The sequence below is a fragment of the Macrosteles quadrilineatus genome, unplaced genomic scaffold (assembly GCF_028750875.1).
Source record: "Macrosteles quadrilineatus isolate MER2022 unplaced genomic scaffold, UCM_ALF_1.0 Scaffold_2__2_contigs__length_208266976, whole genome shotgun sequence".
Classification (NCBI taxonomy): domain Eukaryota; kingdom Metazoa; phylum Arthropoda; class Insecta; order Hemiptera; family Cicadellidae; genus Macrosteles; species Macrosteles quadrilineatus.
In genome coordinates, this window is record NW_026542595.1 from 145435314 (window position 1) to 145454777 (window position 19464).

At 32.9% G+C, this 19464-nt stretch overlaps 1 protein-coding gene across 1 annotated transcript in view; it reads right to left on the reverse strand.

Annotated features, from left to right (window-relative positions):
- The window catches only part of LOC128984999 (uncharacterized), a 185376-nt gene that overhangs the window by 11028 nt on the left and 154884 nt on the right, over positions 1–19464 (reverse strand). Inside the window, exons 3-5 of the mRNA XM_054404373.1 lie at positions 2623–2724; positions 1750–1878; positions 860–1010 (exon numbers count right to left, since the gene is read on the reverse strand). Coding sequence (XP_054260348.1) covers positions 860–1010; positions 1750–1878; positions 2623–2724 — 382 coding nt within the window. The remainder of the gene's footprint in view (positions 1–859; positions 1011–1749; positions 1879–2622; positions 2725–19464) is intronic.

The following is a 19464-nucleotide window of genomic DNA, read 5'->3' on the forward strand; positions in this document are numbered from 1 at the left end:
AATACAATAAATAGTTCTATATTTGTAGTATTGTATAAGCCTACGAAAGATTTATTAATGCCATATTATTGATGGCTATTATGAGGTAATAATTATTTATGTCATGGTTAGCAATCAATAGCTAATTATTGCTATTGATAATTATTGATGCTATTAACCTATTTAAAACTTCCTCCCCAGCCACTCAATTAATTATTAAATATTGATATTAGTTAATTTATTGAGTATGAAACTGTAAAGTCCACTGACTTTAAATATTAAATAGGGTGATAGCATTAATATACCCGATAACATAATGATGTCTGGGTCCAGCAAAATGATTCATTTTACTGACGAAACCCCCTTTCATATTGTTCATCAATTTAATGAAAAGTACCATTTTTTTAGAGGTTGGCGGCCTCTTTCAACCTTGCATTTGCCTGTCCACATAGACTCACCGTCTATGTGACAGTAGGTGTGGATGGGTAAATGCAAGGTTGAAAGAGGCCGCCAACCTCTAAAAAATGGTACTTTTCATTAAATTGATGTACAATATGAAAGGGGGTTTCGTCAGTAAAATGAATCACTCGTGCAGATTTAAACAGTGCAAGATTTTATAAGTGGACAAATCGCTACAAGTAGAGTATTTGCTGGACCCAGACATCATTATGTTATTGGGTATTAATGCTATAACCCTATGTATTCAAGAACAAGAATAGCCAGGTCTGGTTTAGAACCATCAAAAGGCTACTGACTTTTCTTAGGGTCTAAACGGCTAACTTTCGATTGAAATGATAACACTCAACCATTTATGACAAGTGAGGAGCAACTAATTGCTAATTTACTCATAACCAACTTCTCCGTTCTCAGCTGAACCTACCTCAGCTGGGCGATCTGCCAGTGGCCAAGCAGTCTAGGAGGGACTCCAGCTGTTAGACAGAACCTTCTCTCCAGCACATGCAGTCTCGCAGGACCAGGAGTCAGCTTACTTCTAGGAGGCGCTGATGAGATCTGCACCAGGAACTGCTCGTCTACATGTTAAAATTACACATATTTGCATTAATTTCAATGCTATAAATTAATTTTAACACCTTCTAACCTCATCTGAAAATTATGTGCTGAGGATAGTTGATTAAATTTGTTAGTGGGTTTCAAGTAAAAATGAGTTTTCTTAAAAATAGATTTTTGGATTGTTTGGTGACACAACAATCCATGTGGCAGAATGGTCAAGCACATATTTTGTACACATTTTGTGGAAGGTACCTAGACGTTTAAGAAATCGTAACCCACTTGAAATATAACAGTGGTCTGTGAATTAATTTACAGTAATTTAAATTTATTAATCTTTAAATGTTGCTTCTTGAATTATCAAAACTTTTAAGCAATGTTACGGGTAAGTATTTGTTGCTTTCCATACTGTCATTTCATAAGTTAGTCATTAAATCCAAGTAGTTACAATTTACTAACCAATAATACATTGGCTCATTAATGTACTCAATTATTTTTACCAAGCCACTGTACCTTGAACTTACAGAAGTATTAATTTGTGTTATAAAAGCACACATCTTACAATGTTTAAAAACCCCCATTTCAGCCCCTGGACAGATCAGACTAAAGAGAAGAATTATAAAATGGGATAGAACTAATTCTAAATCCTAGTATCTATGTATGGTACCTTAATAATATAACAATTCTATCTACATATATCGACATATATATCTACACTTATATATATATATCTACATATATATCGCTATCTTACATACTCACCCTCCCCCAGGTTGATGGCTATTTTCGCCTGCCACTGAATCAGCTGTTCTCGGGTGTCGAAGGCGAATATAACAGTCACGTCCTCACAGATGATGGCTATTGTGTTAGACTCTTTGTCCAGGGTGAAACCTTCACAGTAAAATACATTTTATAGCAATTATTTCAGGTTTCACCCTTTAAGATTAATCATCAATAATGAAACAATAAGATTATAGATATGTAATTTTTAAGTATTTCCACTATTCAAGGTAAAAAAATGTACTCTACTGACATAGATAGAAGTTATGATTACAATAAGTAAACATAAATATTTTGGGCTGTGTAGCTAAATTGGTAATAATTAGTAATGATTTATAGTACAGTACTTGTCAAAATATATGTAATGAATTGCTGCTGGAATGACGTATAGTCGTAAAAGCCATTGGCACAATAAACCAAATATGCAAAACAAAAAAATATGTTTCAGTAAAGATCCAAAGTTTGCGCAGTGATACAAAGTATCGTCATGTTAAAAGGGAAATCTATCAACAAATGTTTTGTAAGAACTATATTTTTATTTATGTAACGTAAACAAAGAAATTGTTTTTTTTCGAACTGTAAAGCTATGGCTCAATAAATATTAAATGAATAGTTTGCATGCTGAGTTACACTTTTGTTCTGATTGTACATGTCTTTAAACAGCAAATATATTACTGTCAAAAACAAAGATTCGCTAACACTGATTTGACTGTGGTGTGTTTAAAAATATATTTTTAAATCCTAAAATGAGAGTATTACTCTTTGGCAGTGCAATTACTCGATGAGCATAACTTGTGCGTGTGCATTAGTACTCTGTGTTGATATTTCCAAGCAGTCTCTTTCTGACCAACTCACCTGACTGTACAGCAAGGAAGTATTGTAACGATAGAGACGCCTTTGTCTGACCATTGTTGTATCGGTCCTTGCTGTCGCGGTAGAGTTGTACGTGGACACAATCTGAAAAAATAAAATTCTATAAAAACTTACAATACTGTCTTATGATATAGGTGACTATTTAGTTGTCTATATGAGTTTGATAGTACCCTTATTTAACACTACTCTTAACAGTAATCTGATTTAAGACTAATGTTTGTCTTAACATTTTGATACAATTATATCATAGACAGAACAGATTCCACATTGACAGGTTAACAGCGGTCAGCCTATAATCACTGTATCATTTCAACAGGAAATATCATGTCAAATTCTAGATAAGTAGGTACCAGTACGTGTATTAAAGATAGTTTAGAACAAATATGTTGAACATTGAAAATTGAGTACGACATCAAGGAAAAAGATTAGCATAAATCTGGTCCCTTAGTTAACCGTCGTCTTTTTTTACAGTGAACAACGAGTGTGACATGGAAACTTGTAGTAGTCAGTCATGTGTGTTGTTAGAACTGATTTAATGTTCAGCCAACCTTGTCTACAAATGGTTTCAATACAGGTTTTTTTGGCGTCAAATATGAGGAGAGGAGCCTATATGTATTTTTAGCAAACACAGAATGACAGCAGTGTAATGTTTAAAAACGAGGATGCCTAATGGTTAAATAAAAAAATATTTACTTAATGGAAGAGAGTTATAGATTGGGAATCTCTACATACAACCAACCCCCGTGCGTATATACGATTTTCTCTTTAAACTAGTTTTCATTTCTATCTTTAGATCAACAATTTTTTTGACATTAAAGCTGTCATGTATTAAATTATGTTTTAAAGACAAATCAATTCAATTTTTTTTACTAAAAATGATTTAAACGCTTTTAAATTCGATTATTGTGAAAGATAAGAGTCTGAATTCTATTCTGTTTAGTTTGAAATTCCGAGAAACGTTAAGGTAACACTTTAAAAGTCTTTATAAACAAAATAAAAGTTACATTAAAATCAGTTGAGAATATTTCAACAGGAGCAGCAGACTCTGGGGATTCAAAGCTTCTTACATAAGTTATTTAAGGGGTTTCCAGTAAATAATTCCATCAGTAGACAGCTGCTGGGGGTGGTTTAATCTGCTGATCTGACCAACGAAATAATAAACTTATTGTTCTTGAGAAGTACTCATTATGAATTAATAAATTACCAGCCCTTATTACCATCGGCCAATCGGGCCTGATGATGACTGGAGTGTCCAATCAAAATGAGTCGAAACTTACCATCTTGTATATGTGTTTACCGTATTTAAACTTAACAGTATAAATGTAAATATATGTTTTAAGTGTTACGAGGAGTTAGCCCGTCCTACGTACGGGAATTCAGTAGTCAGTTAAAACCGTGTACAATTCAGATCAGCTAGTTTACACATATGAAGACAAAGTTTCTTGCAGTTTTAATGTGAAAAATCATCTTGTAAACAAATGTTGTGTGACCAAATATGTTTTTATTCCATCATAGGCCTATAGGATATGCATTTTAAATCCAATAATTTTACAATAAAACAGCAGTTCTGCAATTTTTACGATGTGAAAAGCGTTGAAGTGAGATTTGCAGCCGATTCGCACAGACGCACACTGATTATAAGTAGCCTATAGTAGAGAGAGTAATAGTCAATTGAGAAGTGTATAAACCTAGTCAACGATATCACCTTCCATAGCATACCTGCCTCTTCCATAATTATTATCACCACAATACAACTTTTATACACAAATTTCCAGTAGGTCTGAATGAAACGACCTAAAATAAAACGATTATATCCAATAAAATTCATAGTACACATAATTTAATTTTGGTGTCGTAACATCAAAAGTAATCGTCACACCTATCCTTTATATCAATTTCACTGCATTAATTGCTAAATAAATAAGTGTAAACAAAGAAAAGTAAAAACAATAACATTTTGTTTTGAAACAGCTGTTTGGTTCAAATAACATTCATTTGAAAAAAAAGAACTGGTCACATGTAGCAGGAGTATAAAAAGTAAACACGCTAGTAAAGCTAATGACGTAATTGTCAATGTTTATTATCCATACCGTTATCAGTTCTATCCTTGGTAATTACCCACCCTCATTGAATAAAAATGTACATCGTAATTTCCCATATTAGTTAATTTAAACTACAATATATTCATAGTTGAAATAAAAGTGATATTTTCACGTTTGTGGGCGCTAATATAGGCACCCCCAAACGTAACCACAACTGAACATGATTTCATAAAAGGATGGTTTGTCTAATTGCAGTATCCTAGGTCAATGTTGACGTTGTGTTCAATCTATGTCATCCATCTGTTTATCTTTGTATAAAACCCGGCTGAGGTTGTGGTGGTAATTTAAAATAGTGATTCCTGATTATTCTTGATCTTCTTTTTATGACATCTATATTTCCGGGTCTAATCCAAACAAAGTTAAAGCAGACAAACATTTATTAATTGTAAACAAAAAGCTTTACCATGAAGAATTAAAACATGTAAACATTGTTATTTTTCTAATCTTTCCTTGAAAAGTGGAGCAGTAAAATAATTTGCATTTATAATTTTTTTTAAGACTCGTGTACAGAGCCTCGATTTGTACTGTGGTTTAATTAATTTTGGTCTAAACAATTTTAAATTGTGGTCTAATCATCTCTACTAATCTTACTTATTTCCTTTAACCAATGACAAAATAAGAGTAAATAAAATAACCTCATAGTTCCATAGTTTATATTTAACCTGCTGTTAGTTAAAACAATTTATATTGCTCTAAAACAAATCGAAGATTACAAAGATTGCTTAAAAAAATAATTTGAACATCCTAGTATTTTACTATGTATATTTAATCAATCTGTCATCCTCTTACAGAAGAATTGAACGTATTAATGATTAGCATTACACATAGTATAAATTAGTCAACCCTAAGTATGTCTTTACATTTATATCCAAATGCTAAATTTGTGACACAAAAGCTGAATGTTTACAGCTGTTATGTTAAGCAAATTATTTTATGCCAAAAGCTAGTTTAGAATCTTAGCGTCGGCTGCTAGACTTTAAAAAAATTAAAACTTGATTTCTAAAAAACTGGGACCCTAAACTAAAATTATGGCTTCGACATTCCCTAGTTCTCAAAATTATCTTTCTTTCAACACAAAAATCATGAAAATCCGTCGAGTGGTTGATTCAGAATCGTGAAATAAAAAAACACTGCTTCGTTTTAATATTATAGATAGATAAGGCGTATATTTAGTTTTTTATCAATACAATTAATGATTTAATAACACGTGCAATGCTGATCATGAAGGTATTTAAGATATTACTAACTCTAATAAAAGAAAACATTGTAGGAAAAAATGTATTCACGTTTTTCTAGACATGTTTTTGTCATAGAGTAATCGCTTATTTTAGATACGTTTTTATTTAATTTATAATTCAGAAGTTATTTACATAAATATCCTATAACAAATATACTGGGTGTCGCGGAACTCTCTGCTAATACTTTTGGACATTGTTCCTGAGTAAGAAAACTATCTAAATATCATTTTTAAATTGTCCAGAATTACTTAGTAGTTGCTCACTCAGCCGCCATTTTGTTTTTCACTTATTATTTATTTTCTATTAAGTGAGATACGAAATTAAAACTTTGCCCAGACATGTATGACAACCAGACAAAGCTAATAAAAAATGAAAATTTTTCTTAATTCATAAAACAAAATTGCGACCATTTAAAATATTTGTAAAATAACGGTTTTGAGTTTTTTTTTAGAAAATAGCCGCCATTTTGTTTTATTAGTTTAAAAAACGTCATAACATTTTGTAGCTTTGTATAGTTGTCATAAATGTTTGTGCAAAGTTTCTATTTTGTGTCTTTAACCACTTTTTAGAAAAAAAATAACCAGCGAAAAAAACCAAATGTCGGCTGAGTGAGTATCTAAAGACTTCCGAACAGTTTAAATATGATATTTAGATATGTTTCTTACTCAGAAACAATGCCCTAAAATATTGGTCGAGAGTTCCGGGACAACCTGTAGGTCTCATATAAACCTACAGTTGAAATTTTAACTATTGAGATTGTTTGTTTCGTCGGGAGCGATTATCCAATTCAGACACCCTCGCTAAAGAGACGCATGTCTTTACTTTTCTTGACAATAGGACATCTTAAAGTGGTCTTCTAATAATTTCCACATTTAAAAATTAAAACAGAAGACGATATTTGAGCTTTCAGATGTTAGAGTCTAAAGCTCCTACTTACATATTGGAGCCCTGAAATAAAGACTGGGGCGTATTGACCAACATTTTAACCGTTACGGTTACACAATAAAAAAATATACACCTTCGTACATTTTTTGAAAAATTAACTTGGTCTTAATACATCCTGACTCCTTTGCTGTGCGAATGGTTTTCATATAGTAACGTCAAATTAAATGGACGATAATTCCCCTAATAACAAGAACAAGAAGAAAGACAAAAAAGAGATAAATGTTTCTCGGTGAGTAACGATGGCAAAAAGTTGCCGCTTTGGACGGTCATTATTTCCTCCTCATTAAATGACCCTCACTTCGTTACCGAACCTCTCCCGTAGGAGATGTAAGCAAAGGTTGGTGGAGAATTCAAAGTATTGTCAAAATATGAAAAAAAAAAAACACTTGCTTCACTTGTATTTGTTTGAAAAGTGAATTCTGAACATATGAATTTTGACACCCCACGTAGTATTTTTAATCTTTCAATAGACATATATAAAACTATTTTTTCTTCAAAATATACCCATAAATTATCAAATTATTCTAAAAATATTCTAAAAGTATCTTGGTTATGTAAACTAGCTTTGATGTATCTTTATTTCAAATTTTGTTAGGGTTTTATTTAAATAGCTTAATCAGTTATAAGTTTAATGACAATTGGTATCTGGACCAATTGATCCTGCTTGGAATAAAACCTTCAGATACAAAGACGAGCAAAAATACTCTTCTGAAATATTTTGCATGCTTATAATGCACATTTATTAATTATTTATATTATTTTCATCATTGACAGCTTAAATGTTGATTTTTATGATGATAGTCAACTGAATCATCAGTCACACTATTATTTTCTTAGCAAATAAACAAAATGTAAATGTGTTCATTAGCTGCAAAGCCAGCTTTTATAGGTTATTTATGCTCTAACTAATCGAACATAGCACGCCCAATGGGGGTTTTTGAATCTATTTATCCTGTAATGGATATTTTCTCTCAATTGTATCTAAGGCCCAAATAGTGAATTTCCAGAAGAAAAATGGTTTGCAATGAGCGGATGACAACAGAAGGCAGTTCATTTGAAACCTGTCATGTGGCTATACAATAACTCACGCGGATAGGTAACGCTACATATTGCTTTAACAATTCAGCTTTGGAATATTTATGTATTTTCTAAGGACAGTATTGAATCAAAACATACAAATACAAATTTAAAATCTATAGCACAAAAAACACGATAAAAATGTTGTTTTTTGTGATAGACCACATTGTAAAGTCATAGATAGACGTTAACTAGTGCATAGATTCAATATTAAATGACAAAAATTGCCTTTAAGATTTTAAAATCGATGGTCACTTATTTTTTATAATTGTTATTTTTTAATAATTCACAAAGCAAAATATTCTAAAGCTTCCTATCCATCCACGATGTAAAATAGGCTCACATGTGTTCCTGTTTTATGCCCTTGAGTATAAATATAATAGTATTTGATAATTATACAAATTTTCTTTCGAAGTTATATAAAAAAATTATAATGCCGTTTAGTGCGCTTAGACTGCAGGTTTGCTTTGGGAGGGGTATTTATTTGGTTGGTCCTACTGACAATCCGATTGCTTCCAAATCCTCTTAGGTATAATTATTAGTATCAGTAGTTATTAAGTTTAGAAGGAATCAAACTATTTAAAATTAGAATGAGTTTTACAAAGTTATCATAAATAAGTAATTCTAACTATTAATTCTAGTAGAATTTTATTATCCTAAAACGCACACGCCCATGTGCAAGAGTGCGTTGCTTCCACTAATTACATGGAAACCATTTCATCAGAGCATATAACATGATGGTTATATGGCCGTATAACATCCGTGGTTATGTGAGCATATCTTGCGATGTATAGTAATAAGCTAGTATATAATCCAGCACCACGCACTGCCAGAGCACAGAGCAAGGATGGCCGCTCTACTCGCAACACTAAGTCTTCTGACGCTAGCCTCCGCCGAACACTTCCATCACCACGTCCAACATCATCACGAGCACGTCAAAGCCATCACGGTGACCAAGAAGGTGCCTGTGCCGTACCCTGTCATCGTCGAGAAGAAAGTGCCTTACACCGTGGAGGTGCCAGTCGATAAACCGTACCCGGTCCACGTGCCCAAGCCGTACCCCGTCTATGTCGAGAAGAAAGTGCCGTACACGGTCAAGGAGTACGTCCCGCAGCCGTACACGGTCTACAAGAAGGAGCCGTACCCAGTCGAGGTGCCCGTCGACAAGCCGTACCCCGTCCACGTCCCTAAACCTTACCCCGTGGTCGTCGAGAAGAAAGTACCTTACACGGTGGAGAAGCACGTGCCGTACCCTGTAAAAGTGGCTGTGGACAAACCTTACCCCGTCCACGTGCCTGTCGTCAAGCATGTCCCGTACACTGTAGAGAAGAAGGTGCCTTACAAGGTAGAGGTAGAGAAGCCCGTACCTGTGTCTGTGCCCAAGCCTTACCCGGTCGTTGTGGAGAAGAAGGTGCCTTATACAGTAGAGAAGCCGGTGCCTTATCCTGTCAAGGTGCCTGCATATCACCATCACCACGAGTTTGGACATGAGTATGGACACGATCTGTTTTAAATGTTCTTTGTTATTGTTTTATATTGTTAACTAAATATACCATTATAATACTGTTTATCGATTCATTTTTGTTCTCTCTTTCTACTCCCAATGAATAATTTCTCACCAGCAGTGATAATGATTGTTTCTGTGAGTCATATATAACAAGGGTTTCGACTCCTCAGATATGTTTGGGACATAAAGGTTAATCTTAGCTGCTTTTGAGATTTAAAATGGGTTTTTGTTGACAGGAATCACATTTTGTACATCACAATTCTACAAATTTATCATTTCGTACAGCTAATCAATTACAAAGTCTATCTAGGAGTTGCTACATAATAATATTTTACATGAATTACTAGCGTCCTCGGATTTGAAAATACAATAATTGTAATATATTAAAATACTTAACCAGATTAACAAATGATAATACATTTAAAATAACCGCTAAGGATATTTGAAGATCATTAGACAATTCCAATGGTGAACTTGCCAACTTTATCTAGTTCTCATTAGCTATGTTGTTAGCTACCCGGTATATGGACAAAAGATAATCTGTAATTTAGAACATGACTAATTCCCCCGGAAGGAGGATTGCCGCTCTCTAAGTAGACAATGATTACAAGGGAGTCCCTCCCCAACATCCCTTCTATTAATTAACATCTTTGCATTTGTGACTGTTAGTAATGAAGGAGAAGGTTTTAATTTGTTCCCTAAAACTTTCTGACGTTTTAAAGTCGGATTTCGTGGCTATATTTCTGGTGTCTAATAAGAGGAATCCCATTTACATTTAACAAATGCAGTACTGCCTTTTTTATGTGGGATGATTTAGTTGAATTTAGAAATTATTTAAAGAAATTAAATCGGTTTTTGTTTTACAAAAATAATTTAATTCAAATTTGTTTATTAAAAAACATAGGTACAGTAATTAATTGCAAAAAAATAATAAAACAACTCCATTAGCTAAGTTAAAAATTAGTACAAAACATCTTTGGCAGGACTTTAAAACTTAAAAAAACATATTGTCTATATATATTTTGGTACCTTATTCCCACGATAATCTTTTATATATTTAAGAAAAGTTTTATATAAACAGAAAATTATAAATGCAAAAGAATCGATCGAGTTTTTAAGGATATATATAGGGATCTTTATATATTAAAAGAACAATATATATATTAAATATATATATTAAAACAACTCGAGAAGAACCTTATTCCTCCCACTTTTGAGAAGCTTTGTTGAAACAAAAACTGTCTCAAGAGACTGGTCTTTTGTACTTGAAGATTTGTCTTAATCTAAGTACATAATACCTTCAGGTAATTCTACATAAGTAACTAAGTAAAAAAATAAAACAAGTTTGTATATTCTCTCAACTCCAACTATATTTTTTCTATTTTATATGAATTGTATATACAATTTATGAATTGTACTTAAAGTGTAGAGTAATTAATTTATTCATCGTTTCTTTGGTATTCTACTCTATCCAATTAATACTTTAATACTAAAAACATATTTGCTAATACCCACTTTAAATTTAAAAAAACAACGGTTTAGCATTTTCATGTTAGATTCAGCACTTGACTTTAATTCCAGATCAAGCAATTCTGACGAACACAACAATCATGTTTGGGTAGAGAAGGCTACAAAGGCTTGGAATAGAAAGCCGATCAAAAGGGAGTTTTGCTTATTAACATTTCAGTGGTTACTTTACAGACCTACTAGTACAAACCTCCTTCTCCCTTGGCTCTACTGACGATTATCAAGGTCTGGTACGTTAGTTTCATGTTATTTATTTTAAAACCTTAACTCTGTAAAATGTTATTCTTGTACACACGTAGATTAACATAGACGTAGATGTTAACGTAGATTAAAACATAAGGTTTGTGTGTATGAAACATTGTTTACCGTGTGTATAAGACAATACTGTCGTTCAGTAATCAGTAAGTTAAATATAATATACGATTATCTAATCTTATGAAGCACTATTTCTCGAGATATTTATATGTATAGGTATGCGCAAAATAGTTTTGAAATTTCCGTTTCAAACAGAACTAAACTTTTATTACAATTTATTTATGAGTTTAATATATTTTCTGTCTTTTTCTAGTACAATTATCCCGTTGTTAGAGACTTTTGTTTTAACATTTAAATTTACTAATGTTAAAATGTAATGCAACTGACCTCTACCTTTAATGAGCTACATCTGCTGATTGACAATAAGGTTAGAACACAGGGTTGTTAACACACCAGTTTGTTTTCTCGTTAAAAAATGTCTAACAGTACTTGTAATTTGGGTTGTATTAAAAAAAAGAATCTATAGCTGGATTCAGAATCGATTCCGTCTTTCCCTTCTAGTATAAAATTAGACATTATAGATTTCAAAGCAAGCGCTATATCTACATAAGTACCCAGCCAACATAAAACTTTATAATTGCAATTTCAAACGTGAGTCGGTGGCTCAGTTGGTAGCGTCACGGACTTCAGGCCAAGACAGCGATGTCGTGGGTTAGGATTCTGGTCCCTGTACCAAACATTTTATCAGTACAGTTTACCTTCATACTGTACTGCCCCCCCCCCCCTTCCTTTGCTGGATAGGCCTACGTTCCACGCAGAGATCTGTAGTTATGTGTACGAGAAATTAAAGGTTAAAAGAGGTCGCCAACCTCATTTTTTTTTTAAATGTAAACCTATGATAATTAACATAAACATTTTCAATAGTTAAAAGTTAAAGTTCAATTCATTGTGTTACATACTTATGGCTATCTATCAAGGTATATTTATAGTAAGATGCAATAAGCCATGTATACAAATATGAATATCTATGCAACATAAATTCTAGATTACTGGTTGAAAAGAGGCAAAAATTAATGGACAAGAAACATTTTTTTAAATTTTGATTTCATTGTGAAAAATATTTTTTGCTTTCGTCGAAAATCTAAATAGTTTATGCATAATTTAAAAAAAATTGATTTATGATTATCATGAGGCTAAAAATATATTTTCCATGATAATAAAGATATTCGTGGAAATGGTCATTTTAAACAACCACCACAAAACAAATTGATAAATTTAAGTACAACGTCAAAACTTCCCTCCAAAACCACTTCCAGTCTGAAGTAATCAATAAGGGATCTGTCATCTCAACATTCCCTACCCAGGTGAGGCGCCTCAATAAGCCATTCAAAATCCTGTCATGGGGAGAATTTCATATTTCACTCAGCCTCAAAACAAACATCGCTTCCACACGTCACGTCTCTAAACTGAACGTGAAAACCAAATGCTTGTCTTCTCTGATTTATCGGAGGAAGATTTTCCTTGCAAAAGATTCTCATGTTTTGTGATGTTAGAGGTTCGTGGGACCTACAAAACCGTACATACATAAATCTATCGATACGATTTAGGATTTCCTCATCATTTTAGCTATTTAACTTTATGATTAGGTGTTGATTACATATATATTTAAGTGGCTTAAATACCCGTAACGTTGATAATCCAAATGGTTGTGTTAAAACTAGTTTTGGTGCACAATGGAGCCATGATCAGGTTTCTTAAGGACATTGTTGCTTCTTCTGAAAGTCATCAAAATCCACAAATATTTACAAAACATAGATCACATTTAAAACACACAACACGCATGACTAGGCCTAGTTTGGCAACCATTTGGATTATCAACATTACAGTTATTTAAACCCCTTCAATTGTATCTTGATAATCCAGAGGCTACCTGTACGAGAAATGAAGTTTGGCAGCTTAAACTTAGACTTTTTACTAAAGATTCTGACCACTCAATGCAAATGTAATGGTCACAATTTACAATTTATTAATAGTTTGTCATGTGCTGCAGAACTTGTAAAATCGAACAGAAGTAAACTTACATAACTATGCATTTATAAGCTCAATCAGCTTGTTGTCTTTTTATAGTATGATTAGCCCATTCATTACACAATTTGTATTTAATAACAAATAAGTGGACAACGCTACAGAATTTTGCAAGAATGTTACTGGTGTATATTGACAAGTTATTATCCAACAATATTATTCAGGGCATGAGTTTGAAATGTTTTACTGACATTTAACATGCCTGGTCTAGCTTGAGTGCTGTGGTATTTGTGATAAATTAAACCATACTTTATGCTACATGAGTAAAAGTGTATATAGTGAATACATTATTTACTTGTAGTTCAAGAATACAGGTAACTGATATTGATGATAAACAGTCATTTATATGTTACTCTGACACTTTGTTAGTCATGAAAATAACGTTTTGTCAATGACACTAAGCATAGTAAGCTGTGTTACAAATATAGAAAATTAGTAACACATTTAGTGTTGGAAATTTGAAACCACAGATATTCATAGTTTTTTCACGAACCACCATTAAATGGGAGTGATAATTTATTAAGTTATATGAATTGTAGGGGTTGTTGTTAATCACTTTAAAATAACAAATTAAATTGTACTCCAATGAGAAAAAAAATTTGGTAAATCGACCCAGAGCTTTTTCACAGCTATTGGAGCTGTTTACATAAATACGATCAAAGTTACTTATGAGGATAGTGGTAATAACTTCTTCTATGTTGTTCAAAATGTAATTATAGCCACGACTTGTACTCTTTCATATCACGAAATGATCGGACGGAGGAAAATATGGTATTTAAAGAACATTGATTTCTTTATCAAAATGTAAAACTAAAATTTGTCACTCAATATTAAATCGCCACATAACTTAAACGTAATTAAAATTAATAGGTATTAGATTTATACATTATGTTTTGGATTTATTTAAAAATGTACTTAAAGAACTGTATTTGGCCTGTTCTATACGTGGCCAATATAAACGGTGTTTAAGCAGTAATGGACCACACTGAAATTTAGTGACATAATAATCAGTGTTTTAATGCACTATAACTTAATTATATAATATAATCATTCCAAAGAGAAATTACCTGTAAATTAGCTAAAATGGATATCTAATTGATTTCTGCAATTTTTTTTTAGTTAACATTAAAGTACTTTCTAATTCCTAAGCATTCGTAAAACTAAGAAAGAACTACGGAGAACTTCATAAGTAGGGTCGGTGTCCCAAGGGACGGGTGAGAGGATGAAGGGGTGAGCCGAAGGGAGAAAGTTCACTAAGGGCGTACTAATGAACTGTCGTACTAATTACCTAAACCAAGAACTGATAATGAAGAACAGATACTGATTATATACTACATAATATTTAATTATCTAAATTACAAGTGAATCAATTGTTTAATAAGGTTGAATGGTTTAGACTTTGAATTTCCACTTATCCACTCACATAGGCCAGGGTTTATGGGGTGATACATGTCAAGCCGAAACATAGGTGCTGATATAGCACAAAAATAAATAATATGTGATGATGTAATAATGGCGGATCTCAAGAAATAGTTACCTACGATTATTAGTTCGTTGCTCAACAGTATCGACAAATATAAATTTTAATTTTGTCAAAATTTTGTAATTTTTACTCAACATGTGTATAGTGATTCTTAAAATAACTTGTTTACCTACTTAAGTAAATTAAGTAAATCTATAATAATCAACGGCATAACTCGTGGAGATAGTACGAACCATGGCTAGAAAACTGTCAAAAAAATATCTTCATTTATAAAGCCAAACAATGAGCAACCTCAGCAATAAATGTTCACAACTTGATTCAGTCACATGGAAATAACTAATATTTAAAGTAGAAGTTAACAAAGACACAGTCTTGATGGTTATTAGACAGAAATGGAGCAGGTGCTTTTTGTATAGAGTTGCAAAAGACTTTGGCCTAACCTCAGTAACATTCGTTTTACTGACTTATTAGTCGTAGGTGTTGTGTGCTGTACTTTACAATCAGTTTTACATAAGTTTGGTATGGTAAAATAATTGTAAAAGACAATAAAGATGAAGTATTGATGGGTATTTACACAGGATATAGATTACTAAAGGCCTTTAAAGGGTGTCCGAAAAAGAACTGAAACATTTTAAAGGCAAATACTGATACTAAATAAGAGACTATGTTGAATGTTTTATATATGTATTTAAAAAGCTTACATTCTCAAGTTTGATTAGACACTTAGTATAACTCGATATGAGCACCATTAGTGGCCCGGCATAAATCTAAGTGAAATTTGACATATTCCCAGGTTTTGGTACTTCAGTACTACCATTTCATTTTTTTTTTTATATATAAACGGTGCCATTTAATGTGACATGTTAGATGAGTATTTTTGTCCCATAGTATGGTGACATTGAGATGGGGAATGGCCCTGTCTATTTTCAACAGGATGGAGTGCCGCCACACTACAGTTTGTGTGTGCGAGAAGTGCTGGATACTTGTTTCGACTATTGGTGGATTGGCAGGGATGGGCCAATCCAATGGCCTTATGGAGTCCAGATATGAATCCTCTGGTCTTTTTACTTTGGGGGGGGGAGTAAAGAATTACGTCCATTCGGTGCAGATCCGGGATCTGAATCACATCCAACAGGGAATAGTCGTATGAGTTGGTGCAACATCCCTTGAAGTACTGACCAATTCCTTGGAAGAGGTCAAATTTCGCTTAGATTTATATCGGGCCACTAATGGTGCTCATATTGAGTTATACTAAGTTTCTAATAAAACTTGAGATTTAAGCTTTAAATACATATATAAAACATTTAACTTGGTCTCTTATTTGGTATCAGTATTTGTCTTTAAAATGTTTCAGTTCTTTTTCGGACACCCGGTATTCTGTGGTGTTACACATGGACATGTGAAGTGCGTACCTCACAGTAGTAGCCTGAAGAATGCTCGTGTTTGATGCTTTGACGGCCAAAACGATCTTCATCTACCCTTAGAGAAGGTATTAGAATCACAAGACGTATTTAAGGTATATTACCTCTAATTGTATTCATAGTTTCCTCCCTACTACAATATATTTGAAAAATTTACATTCACCAAAAGATTAAATTATTAATTACCATTTCATTAGATGTTTAACGATACTTCCTCACTGTTAAAACGAGTCACGGTGGTTACAACATTAACAATCACGTTGTATACCAAGCTTCATTTACATACCCGATAAGATATGCAGGACTGATTGAAGTTTGCCCAACACTTTATATCAGATGACGCTCTAATGGGGGTGGAATCTGGCGGTAATTGCAGGGGAGACAAAGGCAACCCCCCTTGGAGGGGGGTATAGGGGTTGAATTGGAGGGGGTAGTCCAGGAGTTACCAATTAACAGCACTAGGAGATTACTGCAAGGCTTGGTTGAATAGGTAAGTGGTCTACTGTCAACTGACTCGCTACATAATCTGTATCATCATAATGCATTGGGCTTGATTACTTGAAACGGTCTTCATCTGATTTAGATTGTGAGCTAGTATTATAGTTAATAAACTAAATGCTTACGTAAGTGCATTTCGTAACGTGTCCTTTTACTTATAAATATGTTTCGTACTATCTAAATATTTCATATCTATCTAAATATTTCGCACCTATCTAAATATTTCGTACCTATCTAATTATTTCGTACATATCTAAATATTTCGAACCTATCTAAATATTTCATACCCATAAAAATATTTCGTTCCTGTCTTAATTTTTCGTACTCATCTAAATATTTCGTATCCATCTTAATATGTGTTATTCCTGGTATGAATTACAGTGTGACGATAAGGATGAGACTACGTCGACAAATCTTAAAACTACAGTAAATTGAAAAATTAATCGATGGATTAAAGAATTATTACCATTCTACCATAGTATATAGAAGTATCTACGTACTATATTCGTGACCCACAAAGACAAATTTACCCTATTATAACTACTACTGACAGAGGCTATATAGTTACCAATATACATTTCGTTAAAATTGGTTAGCAACTCATGTAAGTAAAAGATACAAATGCTTTTATTTTGACAAATAAATGTCACCTCATACCGTAAAACACCATTGCTGTTTGTTCTTGTGTACATGATGATCAAAAACGTTTTTTTATGCATCCTCTAACTAAAGTATACTGTCTGATACTCTACAACCCACATCGGTGGTTATTATTTTTATATGGAAAGGTGAAACACATATATAGTATCGAAATGTTACTAAACAGTATAAACATTAGGTTTTACATTACAAATTAACACACAGGAATTATTTTAGAAAAAGTATCACCGTTTTTATTCCCTACTTCACAATCAAATATCCTCATGAATGGTTATAATTAGAGTCATATGACCATTTTCCAAGATAGTAATACAATTTAACCAGACATCAGATTTGTATGATTTACTGTCTTCAGCGCGTTGTCGAACGCAGGACAAAAGTGTTCCTCCCCTTTCATGTTTAGCTTACATGTCAATGCGTCATAACATTTGTCACCTTTAATAATTTTGGTAGCATATTGATAGTTTTAAACAAGACTAAAACAGTGTATATCTCTTGAACATAAACGTTCAAAATATCCCCTCTCCACGTCTTGAGTAGATTTAATGACTCATTTAAATTGTAAAATCTGTTTAGAAAACTCCCATGGATTGTAATTAGATTGGTGAATAGAGTAGACACTACTAATACACAAAAATGTTAAATGTGTGTATATGTTTACATAAGCCATCTGTTCAATCATGATGACAATTTTAAACTTGTTGGCTGGTATTCTGCTTGCATTGTTATCACTTTGTTACTTTTAGGTTATATGATAAAGATATGATATCCACATTACTCTCTAATGACAAGACGTCGTTACATTATATACGCTCAAGTAAAATAAACTTTAAGCGAACGCATAAGATATTAGTGTAGAGAATGCAATTCATACTCGAAAACTCATTGCGTTTGAAAACGACGTGTTTCATATTATTTACAATAATCCAATAATCATTTGAGGTTAGGCACACAAATTAAAGGAATAGAACTACAGGGTTAGATAAAAGTCTGGAACTCCCCAGTTAACTTTTTAACGCGTTGCAGTAGGAAACCCAAACTTGGCACATATTTACAACATAAGAAATTGCACATTTTGATCAAAGTTACAACTTTGCCCCAGCCCCCAAAACAGCAGTCCCAAATTTTCAAAGTAAACACCTATCATGTGACCCCTCATTTTAAAGGGGTTATGAAGAGAAATTGAATAGTGCAAACTAGAGGTCAATATAGCATCCCTAACCAAAATGACAGCCATTTTAATTATTTAAGATGAGCAAGCAAGATAAAGTCTGGACACCCCCACTTACCTTAAAAAAATTTAATATTTTAATACTGACCTAAAGGTGAGTTCTCTTTTTTTATAAAGGTATGCTGAGTTTAGTTTTCCTGCTATAACCTGTTAAAAAGTTAATATGGGATATTTAAAAATGACTCCCATTTTGATTAGGGGTGCGATATTGACCTCTAGTTTGCGCCACTTAATTGGAGAAACCCTTTAAAATGAGGGGTCACATGATAGGTGTTTACATTTGAAAATTTGGAGCTGCCCCCAAAATACCCCATTTTGGGGGCTGGGGCAAAGTTGTAACTTTGATGAAAAAGGGCAAATTTCTTATGTTGTAAATGTGTGGCGAGTATGGTTTTCCTACTGCAACGCGTTAAAAGTTAACTGGGGGGTTCCAGACTTTTGCCTAACCCTGTATATCAGTGCGGTGAGAGTTTTGCTCAGTATTGTGATTTAAGTTCGATGGTAAGAAAACTTATATAAGCCTACAGAAAGTGTCAAATAGTAGTAATTTACTCGACTTTTCATTTTAACTCTTACTTTTAATTACGAAACCAGTTTTGTATTCAAAGTTTACCATTCATTAGACATTATAAAGCCGGTTTTGCATTCAAAGTTGGCGACTTCTCGTTTTCACCCAATCCACTTTACAGACGCCTCATCGTCTCGGAAGAGCCTAATTGAATAACGAATTCCTCGCATTCACTAAATCAAAGGTACTTTTGTAACTCCAACTTTTACTTTTATAAGTCAAATCAG